This window comes from Zootoca vivipara, chromosome 11 (genome assembly GCF_965207765.1).
Source record: "Zootoca vivipara chromosome 11, rZooViv2.hap1.1, whole genome shotgun sequence".
NCBI classification, from domain to species: domain Eukaryota; kingdom Metazoa; phylum Chordata; class Lepidosauria; order Squamata; family Lacertidae; genus Zootoca; species Zootoca vivipara.
Window position 1 is genome coordinate 50983446 of NC_142594.1, and position 21165 is coordinate 51004610.

Genomic DNA, 21165 nt, shown 5'->3' on the forward strand with positions numbered 1-21165 from the left:
CGGGATGTGGGGGGTTTGCTGTTTTCATTGCACTGCATTGCAAGAGTTGGGGTGCGGGTGGCACTATGGTCTAAACCACTGAGCCTCTTGGGCTTGCCGATCAGAAGGTCAGCAGTTTGAATCCCCGTTGCTCTGTCCCAGCTCCTGCCAACCTAGCAGTTTGAAAGCACGCCAGTGCAGGTACCACTGTGCTGGGAAGGTAAACGGCGTTTCCGTGTGCTCTGGTTTCTGTCACGGTGTCCTGTTGTGCCAGAAGTGGTTTAGTCATGCTGGCCACATGACCCAGAAAGCTGTCTGTGGACAAACACCGGTTCCCTCAGCCTGAAAGCGAGATGAGCGCCACAACCCCATGGTCGCCTTTGACTGGACTTAACCATCCAGGGGTCCTTTACCTTTACCTTACCTAGTACAAGAGTGGCATGTTATGGCAATGATGCAGTAACATTTGGGAAACATCGTGGAACAACTGATAAAGCAGGATGATGTGGGGACATTCCAGTATAAACCCAGCACGAATGTGCGAGCATTTGATCAATGACACAATGCCGAGTTCACCTGCAAAATAACACCTGTCTGCAGGAGCCCTGAGCCTACGATGAACTGCCACGCAGAAGTGCCCTACATCTTTAAAAAATATCAACAGAGTCTTGGCTAACTTCTCAGTTAACACCCAGTTTCCTCTGTTCATTTAGTGCCCAGCCTTAAAGAGAAAACAAAGTTCTAGACTAGATAACATCTACTGGTAGCTGCTAAAAGCAAATAAGGGTGTGTGTGTGTATGTGTGGGACTTTGGAAAGGAAACCAGCCTTAATATATCTTCTGTTGCAAGAAACAGCAATCCGACGCATACAGTACATGAAAGGCTTTCTTGAGTCCGTCCTAAACTGGATTTTCAAGTATTCTGTGGAATTGTTTGTGCCTGGAATGGTTTCTGCTTGTTTGCTGTTTCGAAGCCCCGGCCAAAGTTAGGTGCACCAAGGCAGGGGAGGGCTTCCTGAGAAGCAAATTCCCTCATAATGCTACAATGCAAATGCAGGTTTCTTAGTCTAAAAATAAATCGTGATTCACAGTAAAAGTGTCGTAAGGATTCCAGCTCTCCTTTCCTCCAAAAGAAAGTTTTCCCCCCTCCCTCTTCAAAATAATTCTGTATTTCAAGTTGCTAGTTCCCACGGCTCTTGGGGAAAATCACATAGGAAGCTGCTTTATATTGCATCAAACAAATGATTCATCTATCCCTGTATAGGGAAGTTGTTTTTTTAATGTTTAATGTTTTATTATGTTTTTATATATGCTGGAAGCCACTCAGAGTAGCTGAGGCAACTCAGTCAGATGGGCAATGTGCACATAATAAAATTCTTCTTCTTCTTCTTCTTCTTCTTCTTCTTCTTCTTCTTCTTCTTCTTCTTCTTCTTCTTCTTCTTCTTCTTCTTCTTCTTCTTCTTCTTCTTCTTTTTCTCCTCCTCCTCCTCCTCCTCCTCCTCCTCCTCCTCCTCCTCCTCCTCCTCCTCCTCCTCCTCCTCCTCCTCCTCCTCCCACTGTCGTCTACACTGACTGCCAGCATCTCTCCAAAGTTTCAGGCAGGGAAGGATAATAAGGATTTATTCCATTCAGTTTTAAAGCTTGTAATCTGTGCGCTAATCTCATGATTGTGTATGCTGGAAAAGCATCTCAAAGGTATTTGTTTAATATCTGCAGCTCTCTTTAACTTGATCCATCAAAGCTCTCATGAGATACTGTATATCCAAAAGACTTTATGATTACTTAGCATATAAAACCTGTTTGGAAACCTCAGTGAGTTTCACATGTGTGCGGCCTCAGCAAAACAGATGCATATGTTCCAACTACCAGGAACAACCTTTATTTGGCTATCCTTGGTAAATTCTCTACTTTACTCCCATGCTTGCCTTTTACATTTTATTCATAGAAGTGGGGGGCCTGCAGAAAAATGTGCCTAAAGGCCCTTTAAAGCCAGTGCTCCTGTTTTGGGGTGCCAGCCAGCCAGCCATGCCCACCTCCACAACACTCCATTGCATTTTCCCCTCCCTACTAAAGATGGATTTCATTATGTTCAGAGTTCTCAACAGCATTTTAGTGCGAATTTTGGCTAATATATTCCTCTTTGTATGCAATTTTGCCTAATGAACACATTTCTACAAAGCAATTTCCCCGCATGTAATGCTATATTGTATGTTATTTTCACAAATTATGAATTTTTAGGGACATTTCCCCCAACTAAAAGTGTTTCTATACATGTTACTTGCCTGGAAAGTGACATTGCTGTGCGAATTTTGACGGATGGCTGGGTTTCAGTTATCATACTGTTTTGCAAAGTGCAAATTAAATGAACTGAATCAAGTTCCTCCCCCATCCCTTCCCCCACCCATTTCCCCATTTTTGCACTCTCCATATCTGCTGAATTGCATCCACAGTTTCCTTGCTTGGAACATTGCTAACTTTCTTGATAGATTCCCGATTGACTTACTTTTTTTAAAAAATGAAAGCTCACAACCTGGGTCTCCTGCTGAGGGCAAAATGACTGTGAAGATAAACTAGAAAACATTCAATGTCCTACCCCAAATGAACTTAATTCACCTTTTGTTTACTTGGCAATTATGGGAACTACTTTCAGGTGTCATTCAGCTTTTTTTCTTCCTTCTCTATGTGTCTGCAGTGAGGGCATCATAGAGAAGGAGGTAAAGCAATGCAAAGTCACTCTTGGGATGGTACAAGTTTTCATCCGGGAAAAGCTGGAGAGCTGGAGGACGCTCAAAGAATGATTTTCACACTTGACAGGATAAGGAAAATGCCGGGCATGAAATCAGCCTGATTAAAGCTGTGCAGAATGTCCTGGCTAGCTTGGCAGGAGCAGCAGTCCAGTTTAATTTGTTAGATGCAGAGAAAACAATGGATTATGTCTGGCTGCTGTTTTTTTTTAATCATACCCAGGAATCCGCAATGTGTGCACAGAGCTAAACGGCAGTGGTCTGTTACAGGGCATCTTGCAGGGCCTTGCAGTGAGAGGGTTCGGGGTGAGCAGGCAGGGAGATCTGACTTGGGTAAAAGACAAGTTGGACCCTTTTGTGTACACCACACAAAGCTGTGTGGGTGTCCTGGCTGTCCTGCCCTTTGTGGACGGGGAGCAGCAGCAACCTTTCCCCACGGCACTGCAAGGTAATAATAATAATAATAATAATAATAATAATAATAATAATAATAATAATAATAATATATTTATACCCCGCCCTCCCCAGTCAAAACCGGACTCAGGGCGGCTAACACCAATAAAATTACAATAAAACATAAAAAGCAGTTAATTAAAATACATATTAAAATACAATATAAAAATTTAAAATGCAGCCTCATTTTAAGTAGTCCATAAATCCAAACCACGAGGGAGTCAGAGTGAATCCAACCCAAAGGCCAGGCGGAACAGCTCTCTCTTGCAGGCCCTGCGGAAAGATGACAAATCCCGCAGGGCCCTGGTCTCCTGTGAAAGAGCGTTCCACCAAGTCGGGGCCAGTACTGAAAAGGCCCTGGCACTAGCTGAGGCCAATCTTAACCACCTTATGGCTCGGAATCTCCAGAATGTTGTTATTTGTGGACCTTAAGGTCCTCTGCGGGGCATACCAGGAGAGGCAGTCCCGTAGGCACGAGGGTCCTAAGGTAGCTCCTCTGCCGACGTTTCCACAAAAAGGGGGCCACGGCAAAAATGCAGGGCAAGTCTAACACTCCATCCCAGGCAAAGTACGTCAAACCAAAGCCCCAGGACGTAGCTCCTCTCCCCGGTGCCCTTCTGGAGACTGCTTATCTGCACCAACAGACTGTCACTATCATAGTGGATGAAAGGTTTCTTTTGTAGGAAAACACTTGTGGTTTTTTGTTTGTTTTTAAAGAAAAAGCTCTTATCCAGTTTGCTTCTCGATTCCTGCATCTGCTTGCTGAGGAAGTGGCTGAGAGAGATTAATTTGTGGGCTGGATAACAGCTCTGAGGTTTGAGCTATCCGTGTTGCCATCGGAGTGGCAGACCTAACAGATATCTCTGAAGGGGAAAGCGAGTGTGGGGATGGGCTGCCCATTGAAATAACAGTTTTCATTCAGCGTGTTCTTATCAGCGCCGCCACATCCATTAATGGGGGAACAGAGACTTAAGTGGCTCTCTTCAAATCAGGACTGCGGAGGAGGGAAAGTATTTGATGTTTGTACTTCTCACGCGCAAGAATAAGATCTGTTTTTAGGCAAAAGGCCTGCCCCAGATCTGAAATTTATCACAATCAATGTGACCCCTGTTTAAGTTTTCCATTGTTTTAAAGAACAACTGCCACAACAATTTAAGAATGTAAGAAGTGGCTACCGGACCCAGCAGCCAGCCTCTTGGGTTCTTATGTAAGCTGGGTGTTGATTGAACTTTGGCCCAAAACTTTGTGAAAACCTTTGAGCAGGCTGCTTGCTTGTTCCTGCGGGGAAATAGTTTTCTGCTTGGGAAGTCTGCAGAGTGCAAAGTGGCCCTTGCTTCCAGAAGTGAATGTGTCTGGGAGAGCAGCCACCAGCCATTCTTCGCTCAGCGCTTGACAACCCTGTTTCCCGGAAAACCAAATGGAAGCACATTATGCCAAGCTCAAGTGATCTTTGAATGCAGGACCCGTCTGCCTGCTGAGCTTTCTGATCGCTGGCATTTATCAATGCCACTCAGTCCTGCTTAGCAAAGTCTTTCTCTGTTTCAAATGCCACCCTGCCATGACAATGTCTGTTGGCTGTTTCTACTGCCAGATCAAATTCAGAGGGGGGGGGGGGAGAAACTCAATAGCTGGAGCAAGAACAGAAATATCATTGACAGGAGGGAGCGAGCAGTAAATCATACTGTGCAAGGTAGAGTTAACTCTTCATTAGCAAGAACAGGATCTGCACAGACTTGGTGGAGTGTCGGGCCCAGTGAGCACAGGAACTCATCCTTGGTAGGTCTTGCCCCATGCTCAGTTGCCGAGACTAAAGGTCCTCGCCTCCCCACTGCCGGCTATGTCTCTTCCTCTCCCCAAGCAATCTGATCTGACACTGTGCCTATGTGCCTGTCTTTGCTGTTCCCGCATCATGCCTCTTCTGGTTCTGGGAGAAAGTAAGAGTACCACTGTATTCTGCTCTGGTCAGACCTCACCTGGAGTACTGTGTCCAGTTCTGGGCACCACAGTTCAAGAAGGATACTGACAAGCTGGAACGTGTCCAGAAGAGGGCAACCAAAAGGGTCAAAGGCCTGGAAACGATGCCTTATGAGGAACGGCTTAGGGAGCTGGGTATGTTTAGCCTGGAGAAGAGAAGGTTAAGGGGTGATATGATAGCCATGTTCAAATATATAAAAGGATGCCATATAGAGGAGGGTGAAAGGTTGTTCTCTGCTGCTCCAGAGAAGCGGACATGGAGCAATGGATTCAAACTACAAGAAAGAAGATTCCACCTAAACATTAGGAAGAACTTCCTGACAGTAAGAGCTGTTCGACAGTGGAATTTGCTGCCAAGAAGTGTGGTGGAGTCTCCTTCTTTGGAGGTCTTTAATCAGAGGCTTGACAGGCATATGTCAAGAATGCTTTGATGGTGTTTCCTGCATGGCAGGGGGGGTTGGACTGGATGGCCCTTGTGGTCTCCTCCAACTCTATGATTCTATGATTCTAGTTGGCTCCACCTAGCGTAGGCTCTGGCTCCACCCAGCATCCACTCTGGCTCCACCCACCAGAGTAAGTCCCACCCCCTATGAGTCCCAGGTTGACAGGCCTGTGAATCAGAAGGTCACTAGATCTCCCCGTTGTTCCCTGTAAAGTGGGGCAGGTGTGTCCGAGTGTGGTTTAAACCACAAAAGGGGCAAATAGGTGGTTTAACATGGAACCCATCTTCCCAGGGAACTCTGGGAATTGTAGCTCTGTGAGGGGAACAGCCTTTGGCACCCTTTCGTTCTCCAAACCTTTATTAGGCATTATTACAGATTCTCAAACAGAATGCGTTCTGGGAGTCTGTTCAACTTCCGAAACTGTTCAAAAACCAAGACGCGGCTTCCGATTGGCTGCAGGACACTCAATCGGAAGCCGCGGAAGCCGCGCTGGACGTTCAGCTTCCCAAAATCGTTCAAAAACCAGAACACTCACTTCTGGTTTTTAATTGTTTGGGAGCCGAAACATATGAGTTCCAGGGCTTTTGACAACCGAGTACGACTGTACAGATAATAGGCCATCTTAAAACATCCCTATACAAATAAATAAATAAATAAATAAATAAATAAATAAATAAATAAATAAATAAATAAATAAAATATATACAAAGAAGCAGCCATATAACATATATAGTAACAGAAATTTTCTTTGGTGTGTCTTCCCATTTGCCACTCTAAGCAATACTATTGACAGAAACTCAGCCACCTTTGCAGCTACCTCCGGGTTAATATCAGACAGGTAGAATTTGATACTTTCTTTGTACCGTGATGTTAAGAATTTGATACTTTCTTTGTACCGTGATGTTAGACTGCCCCCCAAAATGGGATAACACGTGTTTACGTGGTGGACAGAAGAAAAGAATATGTTCTACAGTGTCTGGCACATTCAAATAACACCCGCAATGTTTATCATTTCTAGGGATGTTTAAATATCTGCCCTTAACAAAAGCTGAGGAGAAAATGTTCAGTTGGGCTAACATAAATTCCCTGCGTTGGGCTGGAATTGTTAACTTTGAGATATAAGCGATCCTGTTATTGGTTATATTTAAACCACAGAACTTGGGGGAGCAGATTTTATTTACAGCTGACTCAGTGTTTTGTTTTTCAATATCCCTTAATCTAATTTGGATATTGCGACAAATATATTGCTTACTGTTGTTGTTGTTTAGTCGTTTAGTCGTGTCCGACTCTTCGTGACCCCATGGATCATAGCACGCCAGGCACTCCTGTCTTCCACTGCCCCCCGCAGTTTGGTCAAACTCATGTTCGTAGCTTCGAGAACACTGTCCAACCATCTTGTCCTCTGTCGTCCCCTTCTCCTAGTGCCCTCAGTCTTTCCCAACATCAGGGTCTTTTCCAAGGATTCTTCTCTTCTCATGAGGTGGCCAAAGTATTGGAGCCTCAGCTTCAGGATCTGTCCTTCCAGGGAGCACTCAGGGCTGATTTCCTTAAGAATGGATAGGTTTGATCTTCTTGCAGTCCATGGGACTCTCAAGAGTCTCCTCCAGCACCATAATTCAAAAGCATCAATTCTTCGGCGATCAGCCTTCTTTATGGTCCAGCTCTCACTTCCATACATCACTACTGGGAAAACCATAGCTTTAACTATACGGACCTTTGTCGGCAAGGTGATGTCTCTGCTTTTTAAGATGCTGTCTAGGTTTGTCATTGCTTTTCTCCCAGGAAGCAAGCGTCTTTTAATTTCGTGACTGCTGTCACCATCTGCAGTGATCAAGGAGCCCAAGAAAGTAAAATCTCTCACTGCCTCCATTTCTTCCCCTTCTATTTGCCAGGAGGTGATGGGACCAGTGGCCATATTGCTTACTAGAATTATACAATAACTAGCTGGCCCTGCACGCATTGCTGTGTGTTAGTCTGTGAAATGGAGGGTAATAGCCCCCCTTCAGATACCCCTGAGCCTCAGAGTCCCCCTGAGTCGAGGCGAGACACTGTGGAGAGGGAAGGTTTCATCCCTGTGTCTCTCCCCCCCCCCCCGTTCTGACCCATTACTTATCCCTGCCCTCTATTCGCCCCCCCCCTTACCTCCACTTGGCCTAGTCTGGAAAGCGGCCTAGTCTGCAAAGCCGAGGTGAGATATTGTGGACAGGGCAGGTTTCATCCCTGTGTCTCTCCCCCCCCCCGTTCTGACCCATTACGTATCCCTGCCCTCTATTGCCCCCCCTACCTCCACTTGGCCTAGTCTGGAAAGCGGCCTAGTCTGTCTGATAATGGCCGCCTGTGTGGTTTTAAGTTGCTTGGTTGATGATGTCATTTGGTTTGTGGGTGTGGCTTAGATTTCTCAGGAAGGGAGGGGGTGCATAGCTGCCAAGTTTTCCCTTTTCTCACGAGGAAGCCTATTCAACATAAGGGAATTTCCCTTAAAAAAAGGGATAACTTGGCAGCTATGAGGGGGTGTACTGTGGGAGGAATTCCACTTGAGGGCGCTGTTTGACTTGGTGGAAAAGTGGGTCAAATCCTGCCAAGGTGTGTGATTTGAGGTTTTTCATGTCCCCTACAACCCTCGGGGAGTGGCCTGGATCGCTGTGTCAAAATTTCAGGACGATCAGTCAAGCGGTTACGGAGAACATAGCGGCCGTCAATTTCAAGATTTTTACATTTTTATATATATAGATTCCAAGTCAATACCAATAGATCTGATTTTGCTTTGTTTGAGTTGGAGCCTGTGTCTGGATTTATAGGAGTCCTTAAGTAAATTCAGAAAGCAGGCTCAAAGGTTGGGAACGGAAATGGCAGCGCAGTCAGTATTTTATATTGCTAGTCCACACCCAATATTCCATCATGTGCACACATTGTCTCATACTTGATTTAATTTGGGAGCCCGAGGATTTGTCTCAAGAAACTTGAGTGTATCTTATCTTTGTTGTTTAGTCGTTTAGTCGTGTCCGACTCTTCGTGACCCCATGGACCATAGCACGCCAGGCACTCCTATTTATATGCCTGTTGTCTTTGTCCATGGAGTTTTCTTGGCAGGGATACTGGAGTGGCTTGCCAGTTCCTTCTCCAGGTGGATCACGTTTAGTCAAAACTCTCCACTATGACCTGTCCATCTTGGGTGGCCCTGCATGGCATAGCTCATAGCTTCTCTGAGTTATTCAAGCCCCTTCGCCACGACAAGGCATTGATCCATGAAGGGGGTATCTTATCTACATCCCTATTAATATGCTTGCATCCATGTTGGGATCCCAAAAAGTAGCTAGGACGACACTTTAGCTTGAAAAATCTGAGTGGCAGCTGGTATAAATTGATGACCTTTCTGAAAATAAAAGCGAGCTCCTATAAAACTTTGCCTGTTTTATAGCACTTGCGCGATGGTTTGCCCAACCTGAGTTGCTCTGGAATAAAATTCCGAGATATCTGCGCATCTTTACTTGCTGGGTTTCTTGTCCCCTTACTTTCCATTTCTCTAGTTTCCAGGATTTAGAGAAGACCAGATTTTTTGTCTTCTCATAATTTATAGAGAGTAAGAAACCAAGGAGAGTAAAAGATAATTCAAACCGATCCTTCTCAGTGATAATAAGGTCACATCATCCACATACAGTAAAAGTATGGACGGGTTTTGGTTGATTTTGGGGGCATGCGATTCTAATTTTTTTGATGTGCTCTGGAAGATCTGATCCAAAATAAATTAGAGAGAAAAGGGGCAAGAAACCTTCAGCACTCTTCGCAAACTACGGTTCCCAGGATGCTTTGGGAGAAGCTAAGTGGTGTGATACTGCTTTAAATGTAGAGGCTGGATATGGCCTCAGAAAGGTCCAATGAGTATTTTCCCTTTGTCCTTATATGCCGGCCTTTCCCAACTTGATGCCCTTCATATGATTCGGACTACAACTCCCACCAGGCTGGCTCTGATGGGAGTTGTAGTCCAAAATATCTGAAGGGCACCAGGTTGGGAAAGGCTGACCGGGGTGTTCGAATGAAACCAGCCCCTTTTCAATCCAAGTGAGGTTTCCCCTCACTGAATCTTTTCACACAGAAGGATGACTGATAAGGGTCTCCCTTTAGGCTTTACAAGCTGCCTGTGGAGAAAAGACACTTTGCGGTTTCTATCTCATCTCAGCTGCCCACATATATCTTAGGAGTCATTGTAGGCCTGTGGTTTAGTGAGATAATGTGCTGTAGTCTTATCTCCCTCGCTGCAGCCAGCTGTTACAAATCGTGCTGTGATTTTTTTTTGGGGGGGGCATTGTTACTTTGGTCTCCGCTAACAAAAACTTCACATGTCTCGCTTAACCGTGGGATTCACTGCTGAGAGTTGTGGTGATAAAAGAAAGCACTTCTTTGGGCAGCGCACAATTAAATTCTGGAGCTGGCTCCCTCAGGACTGGAGGCAGTGAGGAACACCAATTTGGAAGTCTTTAAAAAGAGGATTGGGGAGGCAGGTGGCGCTGTGGTCTAAACCACTGAGCCTAGGGCTTGCCGATCGGAAGGTCGCCGGCTCGAATCCCTGCGACGGGGTGAGCTCCTGTTGTTCGGTCCCAGCTCCTGCCCACCTAGCAGTTTGAAAGCATGTCAAGTGCAAGTAGATAAATAGCTACCACTGTGGCGGGAAGGTAAAAAGCTTGAACCTTTTTAAGAAGCAGGTACTCTGGTTAAGAAGCTGTGAGAAAAGAGCAAATCAGAGCACTGAAAATGTTGCTTGGTTCCTCTGCAAAATGCAGATAAGGCTGGGCTCATAGCTAACTCTTGATAATAAAAAACCCGACCTGTTTGTTCCTGCAGTTTCCATCGAGGATATCCAAGACGTCAGGGCAGGCCACAGGACGGAAGGGATGGAAAGATACTGCAAGGATGTACCCGAGCATCGCTGCTTTTCCATCATCTTCAAAGACCACAGGAAGAATCTGGACCTCATAGCTGGCTCTGAAGCTGATGCCAATCACTGGGTGGCAGGCCTGGCCAAGATCATCACAAAGAGCAACTCCATGAGCCAGCGGCAGAAATTACAACAGTATCCTTTTGTTTCGTTCCAGAATTATTATCACTGTTATGCATTTGTTTATTGCATTTATATCCAACTGTAACCTGAGAGCCTCATTCCCTTCAAGGTAACCTTTTTGGGGGAGGACGACACACCTGGTGGTGGTGGGTGGGGCCAGGAACAAAATGGGCGGAGCGTCAAATGCAAATGTTCCCTTTGTACAGAAGACTAGTTTCTACACAGAGTCACACAACCCTCTGTGTTTTCAGAGTCCAAGGAGACATTATGGCCAGGCACGAACACTCAAGGAAGGTGTGAGGCAGGGCAAGTAGGGGGTATGGCCTGAGGAGAGTAGTAATAATAATAATAATAATAATAATAATAATAATTTTATTACTTATACCCCACCCATCTGGCTGGGTTTCCCCAGGCACTCTGGGTGGCTCTCAACAGAATATTGAAAACACGATAAAACATCAAACATTAAAAACCTTCTGATACAGGGCTGCCTTCAGATGTCTTCTAAAAGTCAGGTAGTTGTTAATTTCCTTGACATCTGATGATGGGAGGGTGTTCCACTGGGAGGGCGCCACTACCGAGAAGGCCCTCTGCCTGGTTCCCTGTAACTTTGCTTCTCACAGTGAGGGAACCGCCAGAAGGCCCTCGGAGCTGGACCTCAGTGTCCGGGCTGGACAATGAGGGTGGAGATGCTCCTTCAGGTGTACTGAAGGCCAGACAGAGATATTCCGAGGGCCGCCCCTGGGCCTGAGGTTCCCCACTCCTCTTCTAAAGTGACAGGCTCCACCAGTGGGTTGAGAACCAGCCGTTATGTTTGCTAAATCAGTGCCCCAAAGGACGACATTGGTGCCTGGAGAAAAACCTTTCTTAACGGAGTGAAAATGTGTCCCTGTTTGGGTAATTAAGCAGAGGAGAAAGACACAGCCCATTTGAAGGGGATAATTACCAGCATGCAGCGATCATGCCTTCTGATCTGGGCCGTTTTCTTGGAAAAACCCAGCTTCTCAAAGACAAGCATGAGTTTGACGCTGCTTTTGAGGTTAAAACTTGGACTTCTAAATTTAGATATTCGTCGGCCAGGGGTTTGATCCAGTTCAAACATTTTGAAAGCCAACTGCCTTTTTGAGCCGAGGTTTGGCTGAGGTCAACTCCCGCTGACTGTTCAGCACTAGTCAGAGGTTTTCCTTGAAGCTGCAATTACCTGTATTATAATTAGCTGGGCTTTTAAATATTTGGGTACGCTTGGGGCAAGATTAGTAGTCCGTTTGAAATGTGCTGCAAGCACTAATTCACAACACTTCTCTCTCTCTCTCTCTCTCTCTCTCTCTCTCTCTCTCTCTCTCTCTCTGTGTGTGTGTGTGTGTGTGTGTGTGTGTACGTCTGAGTGCGTGTCATTCCAACCTTTAAATGACTTCCTCCAGTGCATTTAGGATGTTGAATTGTGCTTTGCAAACGTGTCATATGCACCATTAATATAAATCAGGGATGGGGAACCCTTTACAGACCAAGGGCCACATTCCCTTCTGGAGGCCACATTATATTGGTGAGCAGGACCAGAGACAAAAAAAAGGAGCAGAGTACAGCGCTACCTTGATTCAAAAACAGTCCTGTTTACAAACAATTTAGTTTATGAACTCCGCAAAACCGGAAGTAGTGTCCCGGTTTGCAAACTTTACCTCAGTCTAAGAACGGAATCCGAACGGTGGAAAGGCACTGGCGGCGGGAGGCCTCATTAGGGAAAGTTCACCTCGGTTTAAGAATGGTTTTGGTTTAAGAACGGACTTCCGGAACGGATTAAGTTCATAAACTGAGGTACTACTGTAATAGATGAAAATTTTAACTTGTACTGTAAACCAGTTTCTACACACACACATCTCAGAATACATCCATGCTGGTTGTTTTTACCTCTCAAAAGTGCTTGTGAATCTCAGCCTTGTTTTGAATTATTATATACTGCCTTGAAGGATACAGATTGGGCCTAGCTGGTTTACAGGTAAAACAGAAACACTACAGTAAACTGATCACAATCAGATGGTGTAAGAACAGCTGCTCATTAGGATCCTTCTCCCAGGACAGTTGGTGTCAGTTGGCTCTGTGGGGCTATGGAGGGGGTGCTTCATTTTGACCTGGTTGTGAGGCCATCTTTGTCTCCTTGCTTCCCTCAGTCTCCTGCGCCTGCCCACAGGGCAGTCAGTGACCGATGGCCCTGTGCAGGGCCAGCCCGAGACATTTTGGCACCTGAGGCGAACCACAAAATGGCGCCCTCTTCCCACCAGGGAAGAAGAAGAGATGGGTGAAAATCGACACCAGGGACAAAGCGAGAGTAACAATCTATATCGGGACCAAAATCAACTCAACCTTACCAGACGGTTGAAGCATAGCTGCCAAGTCTCCCGTATTCCCCGGGAAACCCCAATTTTTCTAGCTGTTCCCAGCTGAAAAAACGGATTCTTTTTGTTTTCCCCCTGTTTATTCTGGCGCGGCGGCCATTTTGGAACTGGGTGGAGCATGCTCAGAAGCGACTTTTGATGCAGCTCTGCCCAGTTCCAAAATGGCTGCAGTGCAACTTCTGGCGCGGCGGCCATTTTGGAACTGGGCAAAGCAGCATCAAAAGTCGCTTCTGAGCATGCTCCGCCCGGTTCCAAAATGGCGGCAGCGCTACTTCCGGTCCGTCCCTTATTTCACCCACAGGAACTTGGCAGGTATGGGTTGAAGTGGGGATCATAGTTCGTCATGGGGCGGGGAAGAGGGGCCTGCTCTGAATCTCGACAGGTGGGTGCAGACCCCAGGGGACAACTAATACCATTTCCTCCCTAGGGGTGGGAGGAAACCAGCAGCGTTCCCTATTTGCTGAGAGGTAGAGGTGGCATGGGGGCAGACTGCCAAGCAGATGGTGGATCCTGTCTCCAAGGAGGGCGCCACCGGAGGGCTCCTGTTGCCACCGCAGGAGCAGGTGATGCTCTCATTGGAGACTGGATCTGCTGCCTCTGTGGATCTGCCACCTGAGGCAGTTGCTTCACCTTTTCTTATGAGAGGGCCGGCAAAGCATCAATGTTGCCTCGGTGCCACTTCAGAGATCCATATCCTACCCAAAGTGACCAAGGGTGGAGTCTGACGCACAGCCTGGCTAGAGGCCGAGATAAACCTATTTTGAAATCGGAGCCACCTGCTTTCACACACATTCGCCCCCAAAAAGCTTAGGAAGTAATATTGGGACGGGAGGTTATTTTTGGATGTAGGCCCCTTAACAAGTGACTGAACAGCTGGATACACGCCTGCTTGCGGAAGGCAGATAAGAACAAAGACAACAAGATGAGCTTTAAAGAGCTCAAGAACTTTATGAAAGAAGTCAACATACAAGTTGATGACAACTATGCCCGGAATATCTTTGAGGTAAGGAGAATTTAATTCGCTCACTTGCAAGCGTATTTTGTTATGAGGCAGCGATGTTTCATGAAATGGTAGGGACCCAATCCTATGGACATTCTCTGGAAGGAAGGCTGATGGGATCCAGTGGGACCTCCTCTTGAGTAAAACATATGGAAAGGGTAGGATTTGCACTCATTAGACCTGTGTGTGTGTGTATTCCTGACTCTCAGAATTTTGTAGGAGGGATTCAGCTGAATATTGGAAATTTTGGTTTGCATAATTAAAGTGGATTAATGCATAATTAAAGTGGATTAAAGCACACCGAATAGCAATGGAGCAGAAATTCAGTTTGGTTCACGTTTAAAGCCAAACCTGCTGAATTCTTTCTAGAAAAATACACAAACCGAATTGACACAGCTGCCCATCAAAATTCACACTTGTCTGAAATTTGCAATGCAGTTTGCCATAAAATGCATATGGCTAGTGAAAAGGACATACACAAATACAAAAAAGCATGGAAGAAATGTGTACGTTAGGCAAGATTGCATACAAAAATGCAGGCAACCCCCCCCCCCCAATTTACGTAGGGGTTACATTTTGAGGCACCGCATGTGTCAGTGAAATCACGTATATTTGAAACATCATTGGAGAAGCCTGCGAACACTCAATTCCTCCCCTTTTTGTGACGTTTTTGGGTTACTTCTGGGTTCAACACGATGCATGTGTGTGCGGTCACGCACATATTGAATGCTCATAGGTACTTTAGGATAAAAGTACAGTGGTACCTCGGTTTAAGTACACAATTGGTTCTGGAAGTCTTTACTTAACCTGAAGCGAACTTTTCCATTGAAAGTAATGGAAAGTGGATCAATCCGTTCCAGGCGGTCCACGGAGTACTTAAACTGAAGCGTACTTAACCTGAAGCGAACTTTCCCATTGAAAGTAGTGGAAAGTGGATTAATCCGTTCCAGACGGAGTACTTAAACTGAAAGTACTCAAACCGAAGCGTACTTAAACCAAGGTATGAGTGTATGTTAAAATGCTAATGCAGTTTCAAGAGGACTTAAGAAGAAGCAGCACAAAGTGATGTGGAAATGTGGAAACTGAATTTAAGATTGGGGGGAAAAATGAGAAACTGAGGGAAACCAAAATTGAGAGAATCCCTCTTCTCTACTCCGAAGCCCTCAACATGGCAGCTCCCTTTTCTAGCTCCCAGAATCCACTCTTCGTTCCCCACTTTATTTAGCCATGTCCGATTCAGCCCTAAAATAGAGAGAAAAAGGCATGGCAGGTCGGTGAGACCTGCCAATCATGTACTCCTTGCTAGGCTGCAAAGCTGACCTTTTCCAATGACATGACCCGTATCTGTTTTGCATTGTCTAGCCCTGGTTCAGGTTTCAACCCATAAAGAAGACAGGTTTTTACCTCTTCTCTCTGCGTTCACAGCAATGCGACAAATCCCAGACGGATACTTTGGAAGACGACGAGATCGAGGAATTCTATAGGATACTGACCGAACGGAGCGAGATCGACGAGATCTTCTCTGAGCACTCCAATGGCCAAGCGATGATGTCACTGGAGGATCTGGTGAGGTTCCTTCGAGAAGAACAGCGCGAGGAGGATGCAGGGCCTGAACTGGCCCTCTCTCTGATAGAGAGATACGAACCCAACGGAAGCGGTACGTTAGTTAACCCTTTGGATTTGACAATATTTACACTGAATGCGTGCAGAGGAGGGCGACCAGGACGATGCAGGATCTGGAAACCAAGCCTTATGAGGAATGGTTGAGGGAGTTGGGTATATGTTTAGAGTGGAGAACAGGAGACTGAGAGCTGAGGTGGTAGCCATCTTCAAATATCTGAAGGGCTGTTACATGGCAGGTGGAGCAAGCTTGCTTTCTCCCGCTCCGGAGGGTAAGGTCAGAACCAATGAATTTGAGTTATAAGAAAGGAGATTCTGACTAAACATCAGGAAGAATTTTCTGATGGTATGAGTTGGGCAAACTCAGGGTAGGCAAACTGAGGCCTGGGGGCTGGATCTGGCCCAATCACCTTCTAAATCCGGGCTGCGGATGGTCCAGGAATCAGTGTGTTTTTACATGAGTAGAATGTGTTTAAAATGCATCTCTGGGTTATTTGTGGGGCATAGGAACTCATTCACCCCCCTCCCAAATATAGACCGACAGTTTGCTGACCCCTGCTATAGTCTGTCTGTCTCTCTCTCCACCAGCAATTTCCCCCAGCAACACTATCAAAGCAGCTCACATAAATACAATAAAGGAAAACAATAAGATTTAATTTCTGAAAATCAGAATTAAAACTGAATATTCATATCTCAAAGCTGGCAACAACCCCCCCCCAAGCCATGTAGTCACAGCCTGCCCCATTCTCAGTTTTGTCCTTTTCTTCTCCCCTTTGTACTCCCCCCCCTTTTTTTTACAGTCAAGGGACAAAACGTCATGACCAAAGATGGCTTCCAGATGTATTTGCTGTCTTCCCACGGAAATGTATTCAATCAAGCTCACATCCCTGTGTACCAGGACATGACCCAGCCGCTGAGCCACTATTACATATCGTCTTCACACAACACCTACCTCATGGAGGACCAGCTGAGAGGACCCAGCAGCACCGAGGCTTACATCAGGTGCGGCGCATCACCTCCCCTCTTCTGATGGAGGAGCCAAGAAAGTTGTTAGAGGTTCCTGGGAGAGGGGCTTCCATTTTAATTACCCACAGTGCCCCTGGGGCACAGCATCACCCCAAGGCTTTGTGGGAAGTTAAAAACGGCGGCACTCGTCAGACCCTCAGCGTGCCGGGCAAACAATTTGTTTCAGAGCTGTAGTCCAAAAGATCTTGAAGGCTTCAGGTCAGCAAAGGCTGGGGTAAGGGGAGAATTTGTGAGCAGCCTTGGGTCCTAGCCACACAATACATCTGAAGCGGTATCACTTTAAATAGTCATGGCTTCCACCGCAAAGAATCATGGGAACTGTAGTTTGTTAAGGTTTGCTGAGAGTTGTCAGGAGATTCCTATTCCCCTGCCCAGAACTACAATCCCCAGAGTTCCCTGGGAGGAGAGATTGGTTGCTAAACCATTCTGGGAACCGCAGGCCTTGGGAGAGAAACAGCCATCGTTCTGGCCCTTGCTCAGCGGCAAAACATTTGCATTGTGTGGAGAAGTTCCCGGGTACAACCTCAATATCTGCAGACATGTCTGGGAAAGGCTGCCTCCCTGAAACCCTTGAGAGCCGCTGCCAGTCAGTGTCAACAGTATTACACCCTTGTGCAAATTAATTGAAACCAACAATGTAGCTTATTGTACGAAACTCACATATACGTACATTTGTAACGGATACGACCTCCGCTATTGTGACCTCTGCTATTTTTAAGCAGCATTTGAACACGGTTTGGCATGGAGTCTACTAGTTTCGAACAGTCACTGTTGATTTTCAGATCCCTGTACCACACTTGAATCAGCGCCTGAATGAGCTGCTCCATAGTCGTACAATCTACAGCACGGAGGCGACTTTTGCATATAGCCCACAAATTCTCAATTTACGTCCAGGGAATTTCCCTGGCCAATCAAGTACCTGTATTTGCTGCTCTGTCATGAATTTCTTCAACACTTTCGATTTGTGACAGGGGGCTAGGTCCTGCTGCAATATCCCTGTACCGTCAGGATACCTCTTTTCCAGCTCTGGAATAACTCTCTTTCGTAGAACCTCAGTATATTGCGGCGAGCGCATCATTCCTTCTATTGGCTGCAGGCTTCCGACACCATAATGATCAGCTGACTTTTCGTGTTTGTTTTGAGTACAGGATTACGAGTGAGATAGAAAACATGCTTTGTTTCAATTAATTTGCACTAGAGTGTAGCCTTGATAGAGCCAATGGTCTGACTTGGCATAAGGCAAGATTTCTGGGAATCTCGTTTTGAACAACTCCCAACAGACCCTGTGATGTTTCCTTTGCAGAGCCCTGACCAAAGGCTGCCGGTGTGTAGAGCTGGATTGCTGGGACGGGCCGAATTCGGAGCCCGTCATTTACCACGGCTACACGCTCACCTCCAAAATCCTCTTCTGCGATGCCATCAAAGCCATCAAGAACTACGCTTTCAAAGTAAGGGCGGCTCCTCTCCCCCCAGCCAGCACCCTAGCATTAAATTTCTTTATGCCACTTGTACCATTGCAAGACACTTTGAGACATGCCTCGAGCAAGAAATGAAAATAGCAACAATAGGCATTTCAAAAAAAAAAGTCCCAGTTAAAATGCCCGGGTGAATTTTTTTGCTTAAAAAAACAAAAAACCTACATGTCTAAAGTCAAGCAATGCAGGGATCCGATGGACTTCTGTGCTACAATCTGGGACAATTGCTCTTTTTTCTAAGAAACTAACAGAGAGTACACACCCTAAATCAGGCATAGGCAACCTTGGCTCGCCAGATGTTTTGGAACTACAACTCCTATGATCTCTGACCACTGGCCCTGTTAGCTAGGGATCATGGGAGTTGTAGTTCCAAAACATCTGGCGAGCCAAGGTTTCCTATGCCTCCCCTAAATGATGAAACTGATTGTGATCATTTTGCTAAAATATGGCATCCCTTTATTCAAATGGACACCCAGATGTCAGGCACCCACCAACTAAGCATATACCATAGATTAGGGGTCAGCAAACTTTTTCAGCAGGGGACTGATCCACTATCCGTTTGACCTGGTGGGGGGCAGACTATATATTTTTTTTGGGGGGGGGGAAATGAACGAATTCCTATGCCCCACAAATAACCCAGAGATGCATTTTAAACTAAAGGGCACACATTCTACTCATGTAAAAACACCAGGCAGGCCCCACAAATAACCCAGAGATGCATTTTAAATAAAAACACACATTCTACTCGTGTAGAAACACGCTGATTCCCGGACCGTCCGCAGGCCGGATTGAGAAGGCGATTAGGCCGGATCCGGCCCCCGTGCCTTAGTTTGCCTACCCATGCTGTAGATGTATGAAGACCTCTGTTGCATTAGACTTGTGTTCTGGGGGAGGGGGAAGACCAAGTGTTTGGATAAAGTTTCTTGAAAATTAATAACATTTAAATTAATTTTTTTAAAAAAGAAGGCCCTGCTCTGAGGGCCGCTTGATTTTACTTCCCCAAAAGCAAGCACCCAGCATAGCAGGACCTTTCTTGAAGAGCTCAAGGACTGGATTCACTCGGACAGGAGGAAAACAGCAGTTATTCATGTATTAATGTCACTGTTCTCTCCCCCTCCCCCCCGGCAGACCTCTCCTTATCCTGTCATCATATCCCTGGAGAACCACTGTAGTCTTGAGCAGCAGAAAACGATAGCATACCACATGCACAACATCTTGGAAGACATGCTGCTGGTGGTGCCAGTCGACTCAGATGCGTCCGAGCTCCCTTCGCCGGAGGTGAGTTTAGCTGCATTTTATCATCAGCACGTAAAACGCCACAGCTGCCATCTTGGTTGACAAATTAAGTCAGGGGTGGGGAACCTATGGCCCTCGAGACGTTGTGGGACTTCAACTCCCCTCCGTCCCAGACAGCTTGGTTTGGGATGATAGGAGATGTAGTCCTCCTTCCCTGACCATTGGGCCATGCTTCCTGAGGCTGATGGGAATTGGAGTCCCACAGCGTCTGGAGGGCCAGAGATACTGATCCCGTTCCACCATTTTGCTGCTGTTATATCTCTTTTTTTCTTTTCCCTCTAGCAATTAAAGGGGAAAATTCTCGTGAAAGGGAAGAAGCTGAGCCCAGAGACGGAAGAAGTCTCTGATGAGGATGAAGCAGCTGAAATGGAAGACGAAACTGTGAAGATCGAGGTGGAGACGAAAAGGACGGTGAGCCTCGTGGACCAATGTTAGCAATTCCAGGCCCTGGTTCTGGGTGTTCTTAGCAACCGCTAGCATGGATTTTGGGAACGCCACTCCATTCACTGGGCAGCATTCACAGTCTAAACCATGGAGCCTCTTGGGCTTGCTGATCAGAAGGTTGGCGGTTCGAATCCCTGCAACAGGGGTGAGCTTCCGTTGCTCTGTCCCAGCTTCTGCCAATCTGCAGTTCGAAAGCACACCAGTGCAAGTAGATAAATAGGTACCACTGTGACGGGAAGGTAAACAGCATTTCTGTGCACTGTGGCACTCGTCACAGTGTTCCACTGTGCCTGAAGCGGTTTAGTCCTGCTGGCCACAGGACCCGGAAAGCTGTCTGTGGACAAACGCCGGCTCCCTTGGCCTGAAAGCAAGATGAGCGCCGCATCCCCATAGTCGCCTTTGACTGGACTTAACTGTCCCAGGGTCCTTTACCTTTTACCTTTTTTACCTTATGCCTGGGGAAGTGTGCAAAGGATTACAGGTCAAGGTGGCAATCACCAGGCACCCTTACCAGGAAGTAAGGTCCACTGAACTCACTGGGACTTACTTCTGAGTAAACATATTTAGGATCCAAATCCAATAATCTGTGTGTCACAGTTGACACTTTTGGGCTTTCCTTTCTGCGTTCTTCATTTGCCACAGACGTGCATAAAAACTTGTGAAGATAGGTCCTGGTGGATCAGGCCCAAGGCCTGTCTAGTCCAGCATCCTGTTCTCACAGTGGCCGACCATACTGCCTCTGAGAATGGAGGAAGCCATACCATGGCATGCTGTCAAAGCTGAGGCAAGCTAGGAGACATTGGAAGAAACCAGTAGTCGGCACTGAAGAACAAGTTGGGAGTCAAGGAGCAAGGCAGACGTCATGACCCAAGAACAACCAATGAAGTGGCCCTGGTTACTTAAGCAAGGCTCAGCTGGGACAGGAAGTCCTCTTATACTGCTTCCTGTTTATGAGGAGCCAATGGCCAGCCAAGGGTTTGAGGGTGTTCCATGGAGAAGGTGATAGGTGAAGGGACCATGTGGGGCGCTGGCTGGTCTTCTTGGATCTCATTCTTTTCTTGTTGGCATTATATATGTGCCTTGGGACACACCCAGGACTCTCATGTGGATGTATATTGAAGAGAAAGGAATGAACAGTGGTAGGCCGTCTGTCTTTCAAGGAAGATGATTTGCCATTGCTGTTGTTCTCATGGAGGAACCCTTGAGAAAACATCCAGGCAACCCCAGCGTTCCCTGAAACATAATTTGAAAACCGCTGCGCTGCA

The 21165-nt window shown here is 46.4% G+C and overlaps 1 protein-coding gene across 2 annotated transcripts in view; it reads left to right on the forward strand.

Annotated features, from left to right (window-relative positions):
- Positions 1 to 21165, forward strand: part of PLCD1 (phospholipase C delta 1) — a 59499-nt gene that overhangs the window by 28657 nt on the left and 9677 nt on the right. For both annotated transcript variants that reach the window (XM_035129298.3, XM_035129297.3), the window contains exons 3-9: positions 10433 to 10661; positions 13913 to 14042; positions 15465 to 15696; positions 16460 to 16661; positions 17989 to 18133; positions 19289 to 19438; positions 19739 to 19867. In XM_035129298.3, coding sequence (XP_034985189.1) covers positions 10433 to 10661; positions 13913 to 14042; positions 15465 to 15696; positions 16460 to 16661; positions 17989 to 18133; positions 19289 to 19438; positions 19739 to 19867 — 1217 coding nt within the window. The remainder of the gene's footprint in view (positions 1 to 10432; positions 10662 to 13912; positions 14043 to 15464; positions 15697 to 16459; positions 16662 to 17988; positions 18134 to 19288; positions 19439 to 19738; positions 19868 to 21165) is intronic.